The sequence below is a fragment of the Anser anser genome, assembly GCF_964211835.1.
Source record: "Anser anser genome assembly, chromosome: 25".
Lineage (NCBI taxonomy): Eukaryota > Metazoa > Chordata > Aves > Anseriformes > Anatidae > Anser > Anser anser.
Window position 1 is genome coordinate 2,107,458 of NC_139746.1, and position 17,867 is coordinate 2,125,324.

Sequence of the window (17,867 nt, forward strand, 5' to 3'; positions counted from 1 at the left end):
CAGAGCAGGTACCAGCCTTTGGAGGCTTAAACTATACAAGAGCAGCTTATTTCTGATGGGACAAAGGACAGCTCAGTTCTTAAAATGCCCAATGAGCAGTCAAGCCAGTATCTTTCACAGCTCAGTCCTCGCAGGGGTTAAAGATCTATCTTCAGGCTGATGCTAACAATTTTTATTAGCATTTTTATTGGGCACAGTCACAAGTCAAACCTGTTTCAGGCTTCAGAAAGACGATGTACTATGCAAACTGATCTCAACCCAGACAAGGACAGTGCTTTGTGCTGCAGTTTCAACTTGTGAAGAAATACACGGATATCCAATTTGTTAGAAGCTACTTGCTCAAGGCAGTATTTGTCAGGGCTGTATTCCGAGAGGAGAAAAAAAACCCTGGCTGGCTTTAGAAACAGTCTGTGCGCTAGTGACGCTGTATTTGCACAAAGCCTGCTTTCAAAAGCCAGAAATCACAACGGCTGCTGGCCTGAGGCATACATATTTATTTACAGATTATTTCCAATGCATCTAATGCTGTTTGGGTCCTGCTACTTCCTGCCAAGCAGCTCCCCGCTAGCATGATTTGCTGGTGTAGTAGGTAAATGCAGAGAGGCGGGAAGTGAAGTCATGCAGGTTGATCAATTAGATTGTTCATTTCCTGTCTCAGGCGTTGAAAAGGCACTGTCTGAATCTTCCATGTCACCTAGCCAAGATTAACCTTGACTTATTTTATAATTTTGTAGACGTCTACTTTGGAGGAAAAAGAATCTGTCATAGCTTAGGGAACCGCAGACAGCTTCATCTTCGTCCTCTTGGCCACTCACTCCTGCACAGCTCTGGTGCCAGGTTGGAGCCACATTGCCGTTCTTCAGCTAAGGAATGCAGTTAGGGACATTTCCTCTCAGGTTCACGTACAATAGTGTGCTTAGCCATCTGTCATGATGCAGTCTGAAATATGTTTTAAGATCAGTTGCTGCTGCTGTCTTCCTTCCTCCATAGCTACTAGGATGTAGTGTGTAAAATGTACACTAAAAATCAAAACTGTTGCTTTATTGCACAAATTCATCTGTCCTACGTTTTTGCCATCTCTTACATCCAAAAGAGATCTTGCTGCGTATATCTTAATAGCCCTGTTGGCTTGATGTGTTCTTTGCTTGTTTTACAGGGATCAAGAATCCAGTGGACAACTGTATAAGAGTTCCTAACCCTGATCAAAAAGACAGTGATGGCGATGGAGTAGGAGACGTGTGTGACAGCTGCCCAACAGTCAGTAATCCAGACCAGGTAAGTAAGCACTCCCACTTTAGCAGTCTTACAGCTTCGTTTCTCTCAAGACATTGCTCACATCATCTGTCTAAGGCAGACACCCAATAACTCACCACAATTACCACTTACAAATTTTAGCTGCCATCCTGCAGCACATACAGCCCCTTGAGATCAACCGTCCTAGTGCATAGGAAGGCAAGTCAAAGAAACAGCTCTGCTCTCGGGCCCTCTCTCTTACTACTCTACTCATCCGAGTTTAGAAATACTTCTGCTTGAATTCATCAGGGCAACTTGTAAATACTGCAGAAGGAACTCTCCCAATGTTGTCAGCTCTGTTTTCAATCAGAATGACAATGGCACTGAGGCTAACGTCTCTCTTGTTTCTCCTTTATTGCCTAATTCGCCCATTGAGCTATGCGAAGTTTAAATGATTATTGCTTTATTTTCCTAGAAAGATACAGATCATGATCTAGTGGGAGACGTCTGTGACACCAACCAGGACAGGTGAGAGTTTGCTGCAAAATTTATACCTAGGTTGCATGAAATCCTGGGGATGTGGGGGTGGAAGGCATGCGCTGGTAACCATGACAAGCTAGCTCAGCCTTAATCTGTGTCTTTTTATTCAGACAAGGGAGGGGGAATTTTCTTCAGACTTCAAAAAACTTTCCAGTGGAACTATTGCCCAAAGGCTAGCAGATGTAAGCTTGCTGACAGCAGGCTTGCTTTTCATTAGCTGTCACTCACAAATTTGTTCACAGACAACAGCTGGAATATTTCTGATCTATTGTTTGCGTAACTAATAGCTCAAGATTTTAAAAGGCTGAAATCAACAACTTCTGCTGTTCTTGTAGAGGACCCCAGCTCCTAGAAAGGGCATGCTTATTTAAAGATTATCCACTGATGGGTTTTTCATCTGTATAATGCATTTTCTCCACCAGTGACGGGGATGGTCACCAAGATACACGGGATAACTGCCCCTCAGTGCCTAACAGCTCCCAGGTGGACACAGACAATGACGGGCTAGGAGATGAATGCGATGATGATGACGATAATGATGGAATTCCAGATGAGAAACCTCCAGGCCCAGACAACTGTCGGCTTGTCCCTAACCCTGGCCAAGAAGACTCGGACGGTAAGGGAAATGTATGCACATTGGCTCTGCATGGGGGTCCTCTGTTCCTGGTGGCTACTACATGAGTTTGACTTTTAGAGATAGGCAGAAAGTAAGATCTCCTCAGTACTGACTTGAGACAGCCCCGCATCGTTTTCGGCTCTCTGGTAATCCTGACAACAGGATCATATCTGGGACAAGGTCTCTTCCAGAACTACCTACCATGTAAGGTGTTACTTCTACTCACAGCATCTCTGCGATCAGGAGGAAAAGCATCAGGGTTTCTTCACAACCAACATATGGGAAAAGAAAAAGTGCAGCAATGCTCTGAGCACCTCTTAACCTTGCACAGACATGGCTACCTAGCTATGCCCGCTAAAAGCTAGCTGAGTAAAACTTAGGTGCAAAGGGTAGGAGAAAGTGAAAGCTTGTTACGTGTTTTCTTCTGTCATGCTCTCAGGTGATGGTGTGGGAAACCTTTGTGAAGAAGACTTTGACAGAGACATGGTGATTGACAGAATTGACGTGTGCCCAGAGAACGCAGAAGTGACACTAACAGACTTCCGGGCTTTCCAGACGGTTGTACTGGACCCTGAGGGTGATGCACAGATTGATCCCAACTGGATTGTCCTCAACCAGGTAGGAGACTACGCCAGACCTGGCTAGTAAGCCCCTACAAATCTGGGTGCAGTTTTTGTTGAAAGACAGTGTGGGTCTAATGCTAGTATTCAGTAAAACCTTAGCCCTAGAGACTCACCTCTGGTGTACCTCGCCTCTGATCTTTCAACGAGGGCACAGTCAGTAAGTTTGGAGATGGCTGTACTAATAAGTCAACATTCATCTTTCACAGGGCATGGAAATTGTCCAAACCATGAACAGTGATCCTGGCCTGGCTGTAGGTGAGGCACTTATTTTTGTCCTATTGGAAAATCATCACTCATTTACTGTGCACTTCTCAGTGCGGCTTTTAAAAGTATTACAGACACTACTTAATGATTCCATCTGCTTCCTGGGAAAATATTGTTTGTAGCAGGCTGAGTCTTCAGCTTAAGCTTAGCAAAAGCTACCTTCCCCCATCTGAATTTGGAAAGAAATGGACCTATGTTTTACCTGAGAATACAGAGTATTTGTTTTCCTAACAATTACAGGTTACACGGCATTCAATGGTGTTGACTTTGAGGGCACATTCCATGTCAACACTGCCACAGATGATGATTATGCTGGCTTCATATTTGGCTACCAGGACAGTTCCAGCTTTTATGTGGTCATGTGGAAACAGATGGAACAGACATACTGGCAGGCAAACCCCTTCCGAGCAGTAGCAGAACCCGGAATTCAACTGAAGGTAAGGACAGCATTGAAAAAGAAGTCAGTAGAGGATTTTTGTTTTTCTTAGCTGTGCTGCTTGGACACATACATGGGGTAACAGCTACGGTCAATCAGTTATTTATCCACACATTTTACCCGTCTATTCTCTGCATTAGGCAGTGAAATCCAAAACGGGCCCAGGCGAGTACCTCCGCAATTCCCTCTGGCACACTGGGGACACCACAGACCAGGTCAAACTGCTGTGGAAGGACCCTCGCAACTCTGGCTGGAAGGACAAGACATCTTACCGCTGGTTCCTGCAGCATCGGCCTCAAGTCGGATACATCAGGTAAGGGGACTTAATTTTATTAAAGGAAAATATTAAATTATCAAAGGAAATTATTTTTCCATTGCATGGCTGAGTGGAGGTTTAACACACTAAAAAGCACCTCCAGTTCTCTGGTAAAAAGGAGGGAGATTGTCTGACTGGAACAAATTCTCTAAGTGTTTATCAGGCTCACGTGTCCTACATGTGCTTATTCTCTTCCAGAGCTCGCTTCTATGAAGGCCCTGAATTAGTGGCAGACACTGGAGTTGTCCTAGATACAACTATGCGAGGAGGACGCCTGGGAGTCTTCTGCTTCTCCCAGGAGAACATTATTTGGTCAAACCTGCGTTATCGCTGCAACGGTAAGTTAGCTTTGAAGGTCAAACACAGGAAATTTTGCCATTTTGCTTTCAAGAAGTTAATCTGTTCTTGGACAGCCTACACATAAAACTGTAACAGGATATCATGCAGTAGTTTATTCTGTTTTTCATTTCCAGTTCTACTTCTAAACTGTATTTGCTTTAATTTCCTTCTCCTCAGATACCATTCCAGAAGACTATGAAACATTCAGAGTTCAGCAAGACCAACCTCAGTTTTAAATGTCTGTCCAACAAAATTTGCTTTAACAAAAAGTGCTCAGCTGCCCCACTATTGCCTCTGGTATACTGTATAAAGAACTGTAAGTAATGTACCACTGCACTCTGCACAGCACCAAGTGTCACTGCATTATCTGCCATCTTTTCTACAGCAGCAACTTTTCTCTAAATGCTATGAAAACCTCTTGAAACAGCAGAGGCGTAGACATCAAGTGTGAATAGAAACCCATGTTGCTGTCAACACTAGTTCTCTACGCTACATGGAGAAAGATGTGCCGAGAAGCTACCTGCAGTAGCTGGAATTGAGTAAGTTTAGCATGGATGATTCCCAGGAATCTTTTCCCTACTCAAAGGCTCTCAAGTGTAAATGTTCTCCTTTTCAAGATCTACTGCAAAGCAAACACAGCACTAGTCTGAAAAGGACACAGAAAGCAGCTTATGTCCAAGTTGCTCACAAAATATTTTTAAAAAGCACTTTAGGGAGAGTATCTTTGTTCTGGAATGTTGGATAATAAATACTCTAACAGACTTCTTGGTCACGTGCATGTTGCGCTTTCCTCTTCCAAAACTCTTCCAATACAGATGTGTAACACAAACCCTCAAAAGCTGAATGCAATAGGACGGCTAGAGAGCCCTCAGCTGAATTAATAATTCTGTTAGCAGTACAAATACAGAGGGAGACATCTTCATTCAAGAAACTCCCTCTAGCTAGACTGTCCTACCCCTTCTTGCTGATTAGTGGCAGCTAGTTGCAAAATGGTAAGCGAAGGCTTTACATTTGGTCTGTCTTATGACACCATGCCAGGAGTCCAACACATAGCTGAGGAACCAGGAAAAACTGAAGCTGTTACTATTAAGAGGTGCTCACTTGAGCTGGGTAAGGCAGACCCTCACAAAGAGCTTCTGTAGGTGGTAACCTGGAAAGTCTTAAATCCTGCAATTCTGTGATCCCCAGCCTTTTCCAGCTAAACAGTTACCCAGCAGTATTCCAGTCTGCCTAAAGAGAAAATAAGTCCGATTTTGCAAGATGTTTCAGGTAAGCATGCTAGGTGTGAACAAACTTTTCCTCTCCTCTGGGAAAGCTTATGGCAAATCCGTGTTTTTACCAAGCACAGGTCTCCACAGCTATCCGTATCTGAATTTCACATTCTGGAGGCAACAGTGTAAGCAGAGAACTGCAAAAAAGAACACTAGTTTTGCAAACAGGCTCATTTAGACTGTTCACTTGCTGATCACAGCACTTTGAGAATATCTCCATTCACCGTTCTGAGACCTTTCTCCAACAGGAAGAAATGCAGAGTCAGTCCAAAGTACAACACCCCCTATACAAAATGCCTTTAAGTACTCAAGGGATGTTATATAGCTTCTAAGAAAGCGATTCTAAAATTGAGATGGCCAGAGATGGTGTGTTACCATGCTGACAGCTACACATCCACCTTTTACTTACACTGAAACCTAATGCGCATTTACTCAGCCTTGCTGTGATCGACTTAATTATGCTTCACACAGAACACCGAACCAGAATGACAGCTTTCTGCCCAGCACACCTGTCCCTTAGGTCAGAATGCTGATCGTAGCCGAACCTTTCCCACAGAGAAGCATACAACAGTATCAGAAAAAGAGGAGTTCCATTCAAAAGAACGGTGAAATAACTGCCCAAGCTGTGGGAGTTGGTCATTCTCAGACAAAGATAGCGCTGTCTTGGTAGGATAAAACTTTTTTGCATCACTGACTCTACTTACCTCTACAGTGATGACCAACGTAACGCAAGATTTACTGCAGTGAAAGCTACACCCACTTGTTACAGCATGCATGTGTGATGATCTAATCAGGCACGTGTGCACATTTACATGCTCATTTGCTTTCAGAAAAACCAACAACTCACATGCACAAGACAGACTCTCCTTATCCTAAAATGCTCTGAAACTATGCAGCAGTCCAGGAGGTGACCAAGCCTCTGACCTAAAAGCAGAGACAGTCATTACACTGTCACCAACACACTTAAGAACTCAGGGACTCCTGGAGATAGCTGACAGTCTGAGACTTATCACAGTGCTTTCCATCTTTTAGATCAGTCTGCAGTTCCTTCATGAAGACTAACATGGAGTTCAGTTTTCAGAGCTGTAAGAAGCCAGATAACAAAAATAATTCAATTTTGCCATTTCTTTATAAACATGAGCACTGAAAACACTAATAATTTCAACACTGAAAACCTTCAGTCAAAAAGCAAACAAACAACAAACAAAACTAAGGAAGAAAAAGCTAAGCAGCCAGAGACAAAAGCATTTGAACTTTTATTACATTTCATTTACAAATAATGCAAAGATACAAAGACAAAAGCCTTCACACAAAAAAGAAAAGATTGAAAAGAATGTACATTTAGTTGAGCTGCTTTTTCACATCATTTCTCAGATTGCAAACACTTAAAGCCAACTTCAGTTTTCCACTTTACCTATAGAAAAACACAATAAATAAAACTTTTATGTCGCAGGGACAATTTTTCCAGAGTTCCTGTGCCACCAACACTGTAGCTGAATATAGGATTGCATATATCAGTGAAATAATCCACAAATTATTTTAATAGAAAAAGTTAACTTGTAAAGAACAGTATATTATACTGTCTCTGAAAATGCATAAATCTGACATTTTTCCCCAAGCTCAATGAACTACATAAAGTTGTTTTTAGCTGCCAGTCTGTGAGAGAAGCTGCCAAAAGCAGCTGTATTTAATTTTATTAAAATCAAACTTTCCCTTCATAAGTACTAATACATTTTACTTCCACTTCTTCTATAAGGAATCCTTCCACAGATGGGGGCTCTGTTAAGGTAACAAGTAAAAGTATCTAAAAGTTCTAATTCCTCCCCAAATAAAACCTCAATATCTACTGTCTTATTAGTTAATAGCTGACTGAAATACAATATTTTAATTACTATGCTGTATAATGCTGACCAAAGATCGGTGGATGTGTATACAGTATATTTATACACACGGTTATCTCCCGTGTAGATGCTCATGCCATGAATATTCAGGATCCAGTAAGTAAAGAAAGTTCTGTTTAAGCAAGCCCTATCCCCCCCAACATTTTGCCCCATAAATATTATCACGTAACTTTTATGTTCATCATCTACTCTGCAAGAACAGAAGTTTTACCTATTTATTGTCTCTATATGTAACATCTTAGAAATTCCAAAATTGAGCCAAGCTTAATCTTTTCCTTTCAAATGGAGGCTTGTAATAATAACGTATAAGCAAGGATATTTGATAACTGCTTGCTTTTCTTTCTTGACAAATAGCCACAGCAGATTTTGTTGAATTAAAAAATTGCCCTTTGTATATTATAATTCAACTCAATTTCTATGAGTAAGTTTAAGCCTGTAAAATTTCTGAAGGAAATACGGACACTCCACTACTACAGTTGCAGAAACCAGTTGTTAAATTAGATTTATAAATGGAGACCTTTCATCCCTTTTTTTTTCTAAACCACAGTATAAAAAAATTGGATTGAATAATCCATAGGACATGTACAAATGAACTTTACATTTCACTGTACAGATACAGCAGTTCAAAAGGCAGAGTAAGATACAGCATTCTGAAAGCAGATGTCCCTAATGAGAGCCAACAGCACTTTGTCAGTATATCCCTTTGTACTTTGCTCTTTAAATGATACTAGCTCAGACTGACTTCACATCTGAAAACCCTGCCCTACTTTCACAGATTTAGTCAAGATTCATTACAAATATAAACCTCTTAGCGCGAGCTGAAGCCTTATCCAAGGCTTCCCTTCACCATTAGTCAATTATGACAATTTAAGCTTATTGAGGGAAGAACTTCTATTGCACATTTACGGGAAGAGCTGAAGGGTGGATGAATCTGCACAGGTCTCAGACTAATCTTTAAAGATTTAGCAAAATTTGCATGTGGTAAAGAATAACATTCTCAGGGGCAGAATACACATTTTCCTGTAACTCTACGTTTTCCTATTTAGAAATCTCAACCGCAATTAAAAAACCTCCCAGCTTACTTGCAGCAAAGCGTGCCCTTGGATAGATTTAAAAGCTTTTATCTGCATGAGGTTGTAATTATACTCAATACAGAAAAACTGAATGAATCAGAGCTTACAGTCAGGCAAATTTCCATTTGATATACGTGCTGTCACACAGCAGTTCCACTAGAGAGCGTTTTATAGACTTGGAACCTCAAAGCAACACGACACAGATCAATCCCCTCCCTTCCTTTCCTCGCACCACACCGAAATCACCTCCCAAAGGAGGCAGTAAACAGAATCTTTTGAGACATTTAAAATACAAGTGGAAACCATCACGCAGCGAGCAGTTCTGCTCTGGCAGAAAAGAAGTGTCAAATCCAGAGAACGTTTGGCCCTGTACAAATCACAAAAATGAGCGATGAATTGACTCTGTTTAGGACAAGCAGTCTCACTCTCTACAGTTTCTGAGACTTGCATTTCTCCAGCAGAAGCACCAACTATTTGGGTTTTGTCTCATTTTCACATACATGTTTGAGAGCTGGGTGATGCTGCCTTTGTTAAGTGTGTTAGCGTAAGGCTCAAATGCAGCTCCCGCTTGGAGAGCAAATTTTCCAGGGACAAGAGCAGGGAGGGAGATTTTGTGACCGGTTCGGCATTCTGATTCACACGCTGAGCGCTGTCTGTTGCAACCTTAGGTCTGTTTGTCCTACTTTGTTTATTGACGAATATTCTAAGGTAGACCAGGAAATGAAATCTAGATAAGATTCATGTGGTTTAACTGCCCTCCCACCCACCCCAAGCCTCTGAGGGTTTTGAAAACATTTAGTAGAAGAGTAAAATACTGTAAGAAAGCAATTGTCATTTCACTCATCTGCCTGCATGTTGAACACCTACTGGTTTCTAACACAGCAAGGTCCACTTCAGCCTGACTCACGTGCCACAGAAAAATGAGAAATACATAAACTACATACTACAAAAACTTGATCTAACAGATATTAAACAACAACCATTTTAAGAGCAACAAAAGCCACGCTAACACAAACATGCCTGCTAATTCAAAACCAGGTGATGTCTGGGGTGCCCTTTGGCAGACACAAACCTTACCGAGCCAGCTCTGCGGAGACCCCAGGTTAAGTTCCTGAGACAAACATGACCGGCACCTCCTCTCCTGCTCCCCGCGTTCACCCAGGTTCGGTGCCCTCCGTCGGAGCTTTTTGCCACAGTTAGCAGCAAACTAGTCCAACCCTAGCTCAGGTCGTCTGACTACAAAGCCTCCACTTCTAAAACTGAAATTAAAGCACACCTCAAGCTGAGGTTTATGCTGCAAGACAGGAAAGCCACCATCGTTAGCACCAAAGGGACACACAAGTACTGCTGGTTTTAAATTCGCTTTTTCTAGGTGAGTGGGCAAGCATGGACACGTGTACACAGAGTTCTCCCAAACAGACAGCACCTGGACAAGCTTAAAAAACACAACGAAGAAACAAAATACAAAGCAAACTCTCCGGTGCCCTGGCTGCCGAAGCGCTGATGCACACAAGGTTGCCCAGACTCCAGCCTCTCATCCCAGCCAAGCTCCTTCAGCTGCGGTCACACTAACCAAGAGCAAAGGCTCGCAGCTGCTCGTTTCCATCCATTAGCTCAAAGCAGAGGAGACAACTTGGTCAAAACAGGGTTTTAAGGAAAAAAAATCCAGCCTCTTGACATCAGCCTGCTCGAAGGGAATCGGTGCCTAGCAGCTGAAACGCCGTCGCGCCCGCTGGTCCCAAGGCCCACGCATGCAGGCAGGAGCAGGTTCCCAGGTGAGCACAGGGACATCCGAGGAACATCCCTGGCTCCGCTGCCTGTTTCCAATCTCCCACCGGGCAGCGTAGGAGAAGGCTGTTTATTAACGGGGAGGGTTTCTTACACCAGCTCAGATAAAGTGCTCCCTTCGCACATGGGTAAAACTGTTAGCTTACAACGCTGCTATCTGAAGCAGATAATTAACGTTCCCAGCCAGAGCTACTGTTCAAATTGTTATTTTTAGTTTAGCGCTCAATAAAAGGAGCATGCAACTAGTGACAAATTAAATTCAGCATGTCCACACTCTAAAACAAACTAGTTTAATATGTGCCCTACTTCAATGACACATCAGTTTCCTAAAAGCTGGAAAGGACGGCAAGAAAACGTAACTTATCTCTGGAGCAGTATGTTCCCACACGTAGCTCCCACAAACACTTTGATTAGCTTTTCTGCTGATAGGTTTATCAGTCTTGTTTGAACACATCCGCCACCAAGAGGAAATACTATCTGCAAATTTAACAAGTAGTAGTTTAGGAGTTTGTATAGGCTGAAGGCAGGCAAAATTAAGGAGTAAAATAGTCTAACCTGTCATCTCCATTTCCATCCTTATCATCATGCTGTACGAAAACGTCTGAAGTATTGTCATCGCTGAGAGCAGTGTCTCGCGTACGTGACAGCGATGACAGAAATACCTATGGCAGGCACAGCATTAAGGGAAACACAGACACCGTAGCGACAGGTTCCTAACAGCTGCTGCTGACTCCAGAGCCAGGAGTCACCGCCGAGCACTTTCGCTCTGGTTTTTGTTCCGCAGTCCCCAGCTGCAAGGTGGGACGTACAACAGCAGAAATCCAAAGAGACGCAGCTCTGCAGGATGCTCACAGTTTTGTCAGTTTTCCCCCCCCATGCAGAGCCAGCAGTCAACACTTTTGTTCTAATAGCCTACATAAACCAGACAAGGTATTTTCTGTAAACCCTCCCAACTTTCTAGCTTGCACCAGGCTCCTTCCCAGCAGAGTCACCTGCCTTTTCCCTTGTAACGCGCACAGCCACAGCAAACCGCCCCGCTGCGCAGCCACAGCCACCGGGAGCACGAGTGCGATGGCAAAATCTTCTCCAGGACCCGGCTGGACAACACAGACGTGAGAGCCACCCGCTTCTTCGCACTGAAATACAGGAACTAACGGACCCGCCGCCAGCACAGCCCAACAGTTCAACATATAAAGAAATGCTCTGACACTTGCATTCAGTCTAACGCAACGCAGCTGCTCAGTTCTCTCGTTCTCTGTGCTGAATGCGGCTGCAGCACCTCTACAGCCCTACTGAGCATTTACCCCAGCACAAGCATTGTGCCAGAAGGCTCCTCACTGCAGCCATACCTGGAAAACAGCAATAACTAGGGAACACTGAAATTCAGACAGAAATTTAGTTACCCAACAACTCACCCAGGAAATTACAGAAGTAACGACAAGTATTACAGCAGCCCATGAGAACGCAGGGGCCCCCCACGCTGCTGTCCTGCTGTGGTTGTCCAAACCCAGCTCTCAGAGCAAAGAGCATCACCGCGATGCTGTTGGCACCGTGATGCACACACAAAACACAACACATCAGGGCAAAACAGATTCACCGTGTTAGAAACCCAAGGACAGGAGGCTCTACGTCTGCTCTAAAAAAACCAAAGTGCAGGAGGGAAGTCAAAGCACCACGTACAACGAGAAGCATCACGCGGGGATGGCTCCTGCAGGCTCTGTAACACACGGGCCTCGCTGGACACGCTGCATCTTAGCCTGAAAAAAGGGGTGCTGGCACCTGTTCTTGCTCTTTCTGTGACTTGCTCTCATTACCTGTAACCTTCAGAAATCCACAGTGCTCATACACTCTTCATATTTCAAAAAGCAGAAAACCTGCAACAAATAAAGAGCAAAGCATCTGTGCTGTCCGTTTTCTGCAGCGTTAGGTCAGGCGAGAAGAGATTTCACTGCTGGTCCAAAAGAAGACCGCTATTCAGTTCCCCACTACTTAGTTTCCTTAAAAGAAGTGAACTGACTTATAGCAGATGTATTTGAAAGGGTTAGACAAGGCTCTTCTTGCTCGTTAGGTAATTACCAACGTTAAGTTGACAAGTAAGACTTGAACCACTTCTCAGACCAGCACTCCTCGCTACCTGCGGTCAGCACATCACACAGCGACATTTTATTTCTATCCGGATTCTCCATGCCGTGCATTTGCTTCCTTGTTACGCTCTCTACCGTGTACTTTTCCTGCAGTTGCCTCTATGGCAGCCACAAGTCAATTTACTGAAGAAAACAGTAAACATATTTTACCCCTTTAGGCCTTTATTTTGATAAAATTGGTCAAGCCCACATAAGGCAATATACACCACAGATAAAACCACCCCCCTCCCCCCCCACAAAAAAGAAAATAAATAACACAAATGAATATTGTACGTAATGTAGTGTTTTGTTTTGCAGTATAGAAATTTCACACAATGATTCTGTTTAAAAAGGTAAAAATGATTTATAATACACAGTTATAATGTCATCATGGTGCCCGCATAGAAAACTGACATGCAATCCATGCCTACACTGCGCAGTATAAATAATATGCAACTAAAAATACAAAGAACAGGAACACTACAAATTTTTTTTTCCGCTTTTTTGTTTTTTAAAAAGAACATACACATGTAACAAACGCTACCTGCGCTTTCACATTGCCATCACAGTGACGGGGGTTCCATTTGTCAGAGGAATAAACGCTTTTCTCCTGAAAGCACAGCATACAATTTAACCTAGGGTATGATGAGGGGGCTTTCCTCTTCCTTATGGGACAGAGGGGGTTTCCAAGGCGAGTACCATGCTCAGCAAGGGGCAGATCTCCAGCCTTAAGTATTTTTTTCCTACAGAAATCTGAGGTTTTAGAAATGGACACCTAATTTTTGAAGGATATTTGAGCAATTCTACGTTATCGGACGCTGCTCTTTACAAACACTCAGAGGGCAGCTCTTCCTCTTAGCTGAAAGTTTCAAGCATTTCTGTTCCATGGCTTTGCACCAGGGTTTCTCAGGCACACTTTTTAAGAAACTCAATCCAATCTAATTTTCAAAAAGGTAATAAAATGTACAAATCATTAATAATTTCTTCGATTAATTTGCAGCCTCCTTCTGGAAACCTTTTCCCCTCTTTAAAAGAAGAAAAAAAAAAAGGAAAAACTCAAAGGTTCTCTGTACAGGAAAAGATTTTGCACAGTCAAAGATCGCTGGCGAAGTGTTCACTGACATGCAGAAGCAGTAGTGAGCTGACAGGTTGGGTGCTGCCTGCGGTCGGTCACACATGCAGCAGAGAGAACGACCTCAACTCGGCCTGTGCAGATTCATTGGAAAGAGAATGCAGACTGCTATGTACAACGACGAGAGCCTCCCCCCCCCACCCACCTGCACTGCAAGGAACAGCAGAAGTCTGTTTTTTTCTTTTGAAAGTCACAGTATTTTATACACTGAAAGTTTATTCCTATTAATTCCCCATTGTATTGGCAAATGCAACAGTCTAGCTTGGGAACTTTTTAATATATATATTTATATATATAAAAAAACACATGTTGTAGGGAGGGGGAGGGTTCATTCAGCAGGTATGTTTGGACAGTAACCCTTTGAGACACCAGACAGTTTCAAGATTTAACTGAAAAAGGTACAAATAATACTTTTTTCTTCCTTTTTTTTTTTTTTGCCAAGTGATTTTTTTTTCTGCTCTCATCCATCCCTGGACTGCGAGGGGCAACCACTCCCAACAGCTCTCACCCTTTTACACACAATTTAAAATGAAAACTGTGCTAATAGGTTTTTAAATATTATCACTTGTTCCCAAAACACTGGGGATCCGCTCCACGTTTACATTTAACAAATTAGTATTGTTTTTGCTTTAAAACCAGCCTTATGCATATGCACTTAAAAATATAACCTTTAAGGGGAGGGGGGGAGAAAAACCCCTCCCAAGCGCAGCTCGTACGCGACGCTGTCAAGAAACTGGCCTTCTGGGAAGCAAAATGCAAGAGCTGTTGAAAGAACTGCTCCGGTTCTCAAAGGGTCAGTAATAAAAGCAGCTTGCCTGCCCGCTACCGGGCCTTAAGAGATGAAGCACATTTTCATACACGGCCGTCATCTGCTTCCCACGATGACTTCATCTTCTTCCCACTCTCAAAGCACCCTTCTCCGTTTGCCCCACAAGAAAGGAACAAAACCTGTATTTCTCTCAACTAGATGGTCCCTAATTTTGACAGTTGCATCCAGACGTGTTATTTTTAAATTAAGGCCATTTTAAATGTCTACTTACAAGTCTAATAAACAAGATCTCTTATATACACATGTAGTTTTAAAAAAAATTAGAAGGTAGCATTTAGCAACAGCTCCCTGTAAAAGTCTCCAGTTAGGAATCTGATCTCCTACTTGGATGCTTCATTCTGAAGTGACTCTGGTTTTAAAAAAATAGATCACAAACAAGAATTTACATGCATGAGAGTCATTCGAACAAGAGAGCGATACAGACAGAAATCCCATCGAGGAACTAACAGTACTGTCAAAGAGACTATGTGAACTGCAAGAAGCGTATCCGACTCACACTGTACCTTTCGGCTGTTTCAAAGCAAAGGACTCCGAGTCACCTGTGCCCCAAATACTCTTGTTCTTTTAGGGTATCCTCCTGTTCGAAGCTACCTCTTTTTTTTTTTTTTTCTTAAATTGAAAAAGCATTAGCAATCTGAAACAAGCAGACATCAGGAGTTAGCATGTACTACCGGGTGTAAATCCTAACAAACATTTTTCAACAAAGATGCAGGCTAACCTTTCAGTTGCATGGGAAGGAACAAAAGAAAAAGACACAGGTAAGCAAAGAGATCTAAAGAAAAATACTTTTAGTGCAAATGGTCAACTAATGGCACAGATGTGAGCAAACACGCACCCAAATTATAGAGATCCCAACAACGATTCTGCTCAGCAGTGTTTGCATGAATCTCAGGACGGCGTCCCACAGATTTCTGGAAGCACACAGAAACCTAGTATAACTCATTAAGAGCAGTCCAGCTCCTCCGTTATCGCTTGCTGAAAACAGCAAGAAAATCCTTCTCGAGGGGAACGGGGCAGGGAGGCCAGGTAGAAGTGCTGAGGGGATTTTTTTTGCTTAGAAAAATGACAGCTGAGAGAGAACTGAGACGATTTTAGACAAAATACAAATTCAGGTGATGCAGACTGAGTCGAAAGAGAGCAGATATGGAACGCCCATGCCAGGGATGGGCATGGGGAAACAAGAAAACAACTCGTCTTGAAATGAAAACAATCCCCAGCTCTTTTATTGAGGCTGTATTTAACAAAAATAGCTGCGGATGTCCACCCCCTACTGCGTGGAAATGCTTTCCTCTAGCTGGTATTCATTAACCTCCCATTCGGGGTGTTATGCACAAAGTAATTTTTGTTTTGTTAATGAAACTCAAAATAATGTTAATTCCTAACTTCTACTGAGAAGGGACGTGTACTTACGGGGTCTGTTACCGTGCAGGTTACAGTGCAATGCTGCCAACATTTTAACAGTGCCACTGGTAACTGCTCTACGTCTACTGGGCTCTTGATAAATCCTTAAACATATTTTTCAGATCTGATAAAGTCCCAGGTGCAGAGATTTGGGAATCATCATAAGTTCAGCCGTGACATTGAAGTGAAATCACCAACTCAGTCAGTGAGTTTTTTGTTTTTTTTTTTATATCCGCCATTGATAAAGTGTCATTCACCATTCCGTTTTACTGCAGCACAGAATATTAACAAGGACTAACAGAAATAGTCTATTATGAATTTAACAGAATCTCAACCTGTTCAAGGATACAGTACTATTTCACTGTGGAACAAGCTATTTTTTCCCCAGGGTGAAAGAAGGAATATTGAAGTTCCTGCCACCCTATCTCGACTATATAAGAGGGAAACATCTAGACTTGCCCTAGGCTTCCTTACTTCTGCTCAGCATCTGTTTAAAATTCCAGTTAGTTAAAAATACCTATATATATAATATATATAATATATTTCTGGAATAAAAACACAAAAAGATGTACTGTACAAGTATTATGTAGAGTGCTTCAACTGGCTGTATGTAGTTTAGCTACTTTGCTAATATCCAAATACTTAAATAAAAAAAAAATCATAAATAATGGTAACAGAATAAGTAATGAATAAGAATAAAAAATAAAAAATAGTCATCATGGTTTGAGCCAGGCATTGCTATAGAAATGCCCTTCCTGTTGCCCAGGAATCTCTCACAAAGTAAAGTTAGAAATATACTCTGCAAGTTAGTCTCCTATATTCTTTTAGCTGCTTTAAAATGTTCTGATCCTTCCTCCGTGCTAATCAAGTAATGAATTATAGTACTTTTTTGTGTGCTCAGAAATGCTATATATATGTATACATATATATAAATATATATATATATTACATATATATTTGTTAAAAAAGCTTTGAAAATAGTGTTTACAGTCGCCTTTTTGACTAGCCAGCTACAAAAGGCCGTGGGGCTGCCCGGCTGCTTTTCCGCTTTGCCAAGTACACGAGTTTGCTCAGGGCATGAGAAGAGGCAGTGGGTGCAGGACGACAGTCAGGGGAACGGACCTGGAAACAAACATGGCATATCGATAAAGGAAGAAGCGTTTTACTCTACAAAGCAGCTGTCACGAAGCAGAGTCAAAACCGCAGAAGCTCCCCCAGCCCCTCCCAGAGGGTGGCAACGCAGAGATTTGCTTTCGAATCGGTGGGGGGAGAGGGGGGGGGACAGTCCTCGGCACCTTTCCCCGTCCCAAGCAGCAGCCAACGATTTGGTACGTTAGAAAGAATCTCTTTACCCTCGGCTCTGGACCTTCCTCGCCTGCCCGAAAAACACCCCCTCCTAGTGCAAAGGATAAATTGACAACTGAACGCTGGAGCTTTGGTGGGGGGAAGGGGGGGGCTCTGGAGAGGAGAAGGCTGATGGAAACTCCTTACTCATTAATGGCAACGAGTGGGTAAGGGGTGAAATACGGTGCGACAGGGAGTAGGGGTCTGCAGCGCTGCAAGCTTAGAACGACAAGCTTTACTCATTGTACACGTTGTACAGGACAGAGCTACCGCTCTCGGTAACCCCTGTTCTGACACGACTGACCCATGGGACTCTCTAGTTCGGCTGGGCGCCAGGAACAAGCGCCGTTCCCAAGCTCCTGGTGTCCACGCTTCACAGCCGGTCCATCCTGAACGTGTCCTCTGTGGCGGGGTCGGTGAGGACCATGTCTGGGTCATTCAGCATGTGCAGTCCATCCAAGGTTAAAGGGTCAATTTTGAGTTCATCCAGAGGGAACTGGGAATCCGTGTCAAAGCTGACATCGCCCACTCCTGCCAAAGAGCTGGTCAGTTCTTTTGATAAGCTGGGAGGAGATTCTCCTGTCACTGTGGGGAAGAGGAAGAGAGAGGTACTGGTAGGCCTTAGCAAATACATATTC

General features: G+C 42.9%; 2 protein-coding genes across 10 annotated transcripts in view; one reads left to right on the forward strand and one right to left on the reverse strand.

Annotated features, from left to right (window-relative positions):
• Positions 1 to 5,127, forward strand: part of COMP (cartilage oligomeric matrix protein) — a 35,345-nt gene extending 30,218 nt beyond the window's left edge. For all 6 annotated transcript variants that reach the window (XM_083811191.1, XM_083811192.1, XM_083811193.1 and 3 more), the window contains 9 exons: positions 1,157 to 1,275; positions 1,709 to 1,761; positions 2,196 to 2,389; positions 2,829 to 3,007; positions 3,219 to 3,267; positions 3,517 to 3,713; positions 3,853 to 4,025; positions 4,227 to 4,366; positions 4,545 to 5,127. In XM_083811191.1, coding sequence (XP_083667317.1) covers positions 1,157 to 1,275; positions 1,709 to 1,761; positions 2,196 to 2,389; positions 2,829 to 3,007; positions 3,219 to 3,267; positions 3,517 to 3,713; positions 3,853 to 4,025; positions 4,227 to 4,366; positions 4,545 to 4,603 — 1,163 coding nt within the window. In that variant the 3' untranslated portion in view covers positions 4,604 to 5,127. The remainder of the gene's footprint in view (positions 1 to 1,156; positions 1,276 to 1,708; positions 1,762 to 2,195; positions 2,390 to 2,828; positions 3,008 to 3,218; positions 3,268 to 3,516; positions 3,714 to 3,852; positions 4,026 to 4,226; positions 4,367 to 4,544) is intronic.
• Positions 5,128 to 6,870: 1,743 nt separating this feature from the next.
• CRTC1 (CREB regulated transcription coactivator 1) overlaps positions 6,871 to 17,867 on the reverse strand; it is a 52,904-nt gene continuing 41,907 nt past the window's right edge. For all 4 annotated transcript variants that reach the window (XM_083811198.1, XM_083811197.1, XM_083811195.1 and 1 more), the window contains one exon: positions 6,871 to 17,814. In XM_083811198.1, coding sequence (XP_083667324.1) covers positions 17,603 to 17,814 — 212 coding nt within the window. In that variant the 3' untranslated portion in view covers positions 6,871 to 17,602. The remainder of the gene's footprint in view (positions 17,815 to 17,867) is intronic.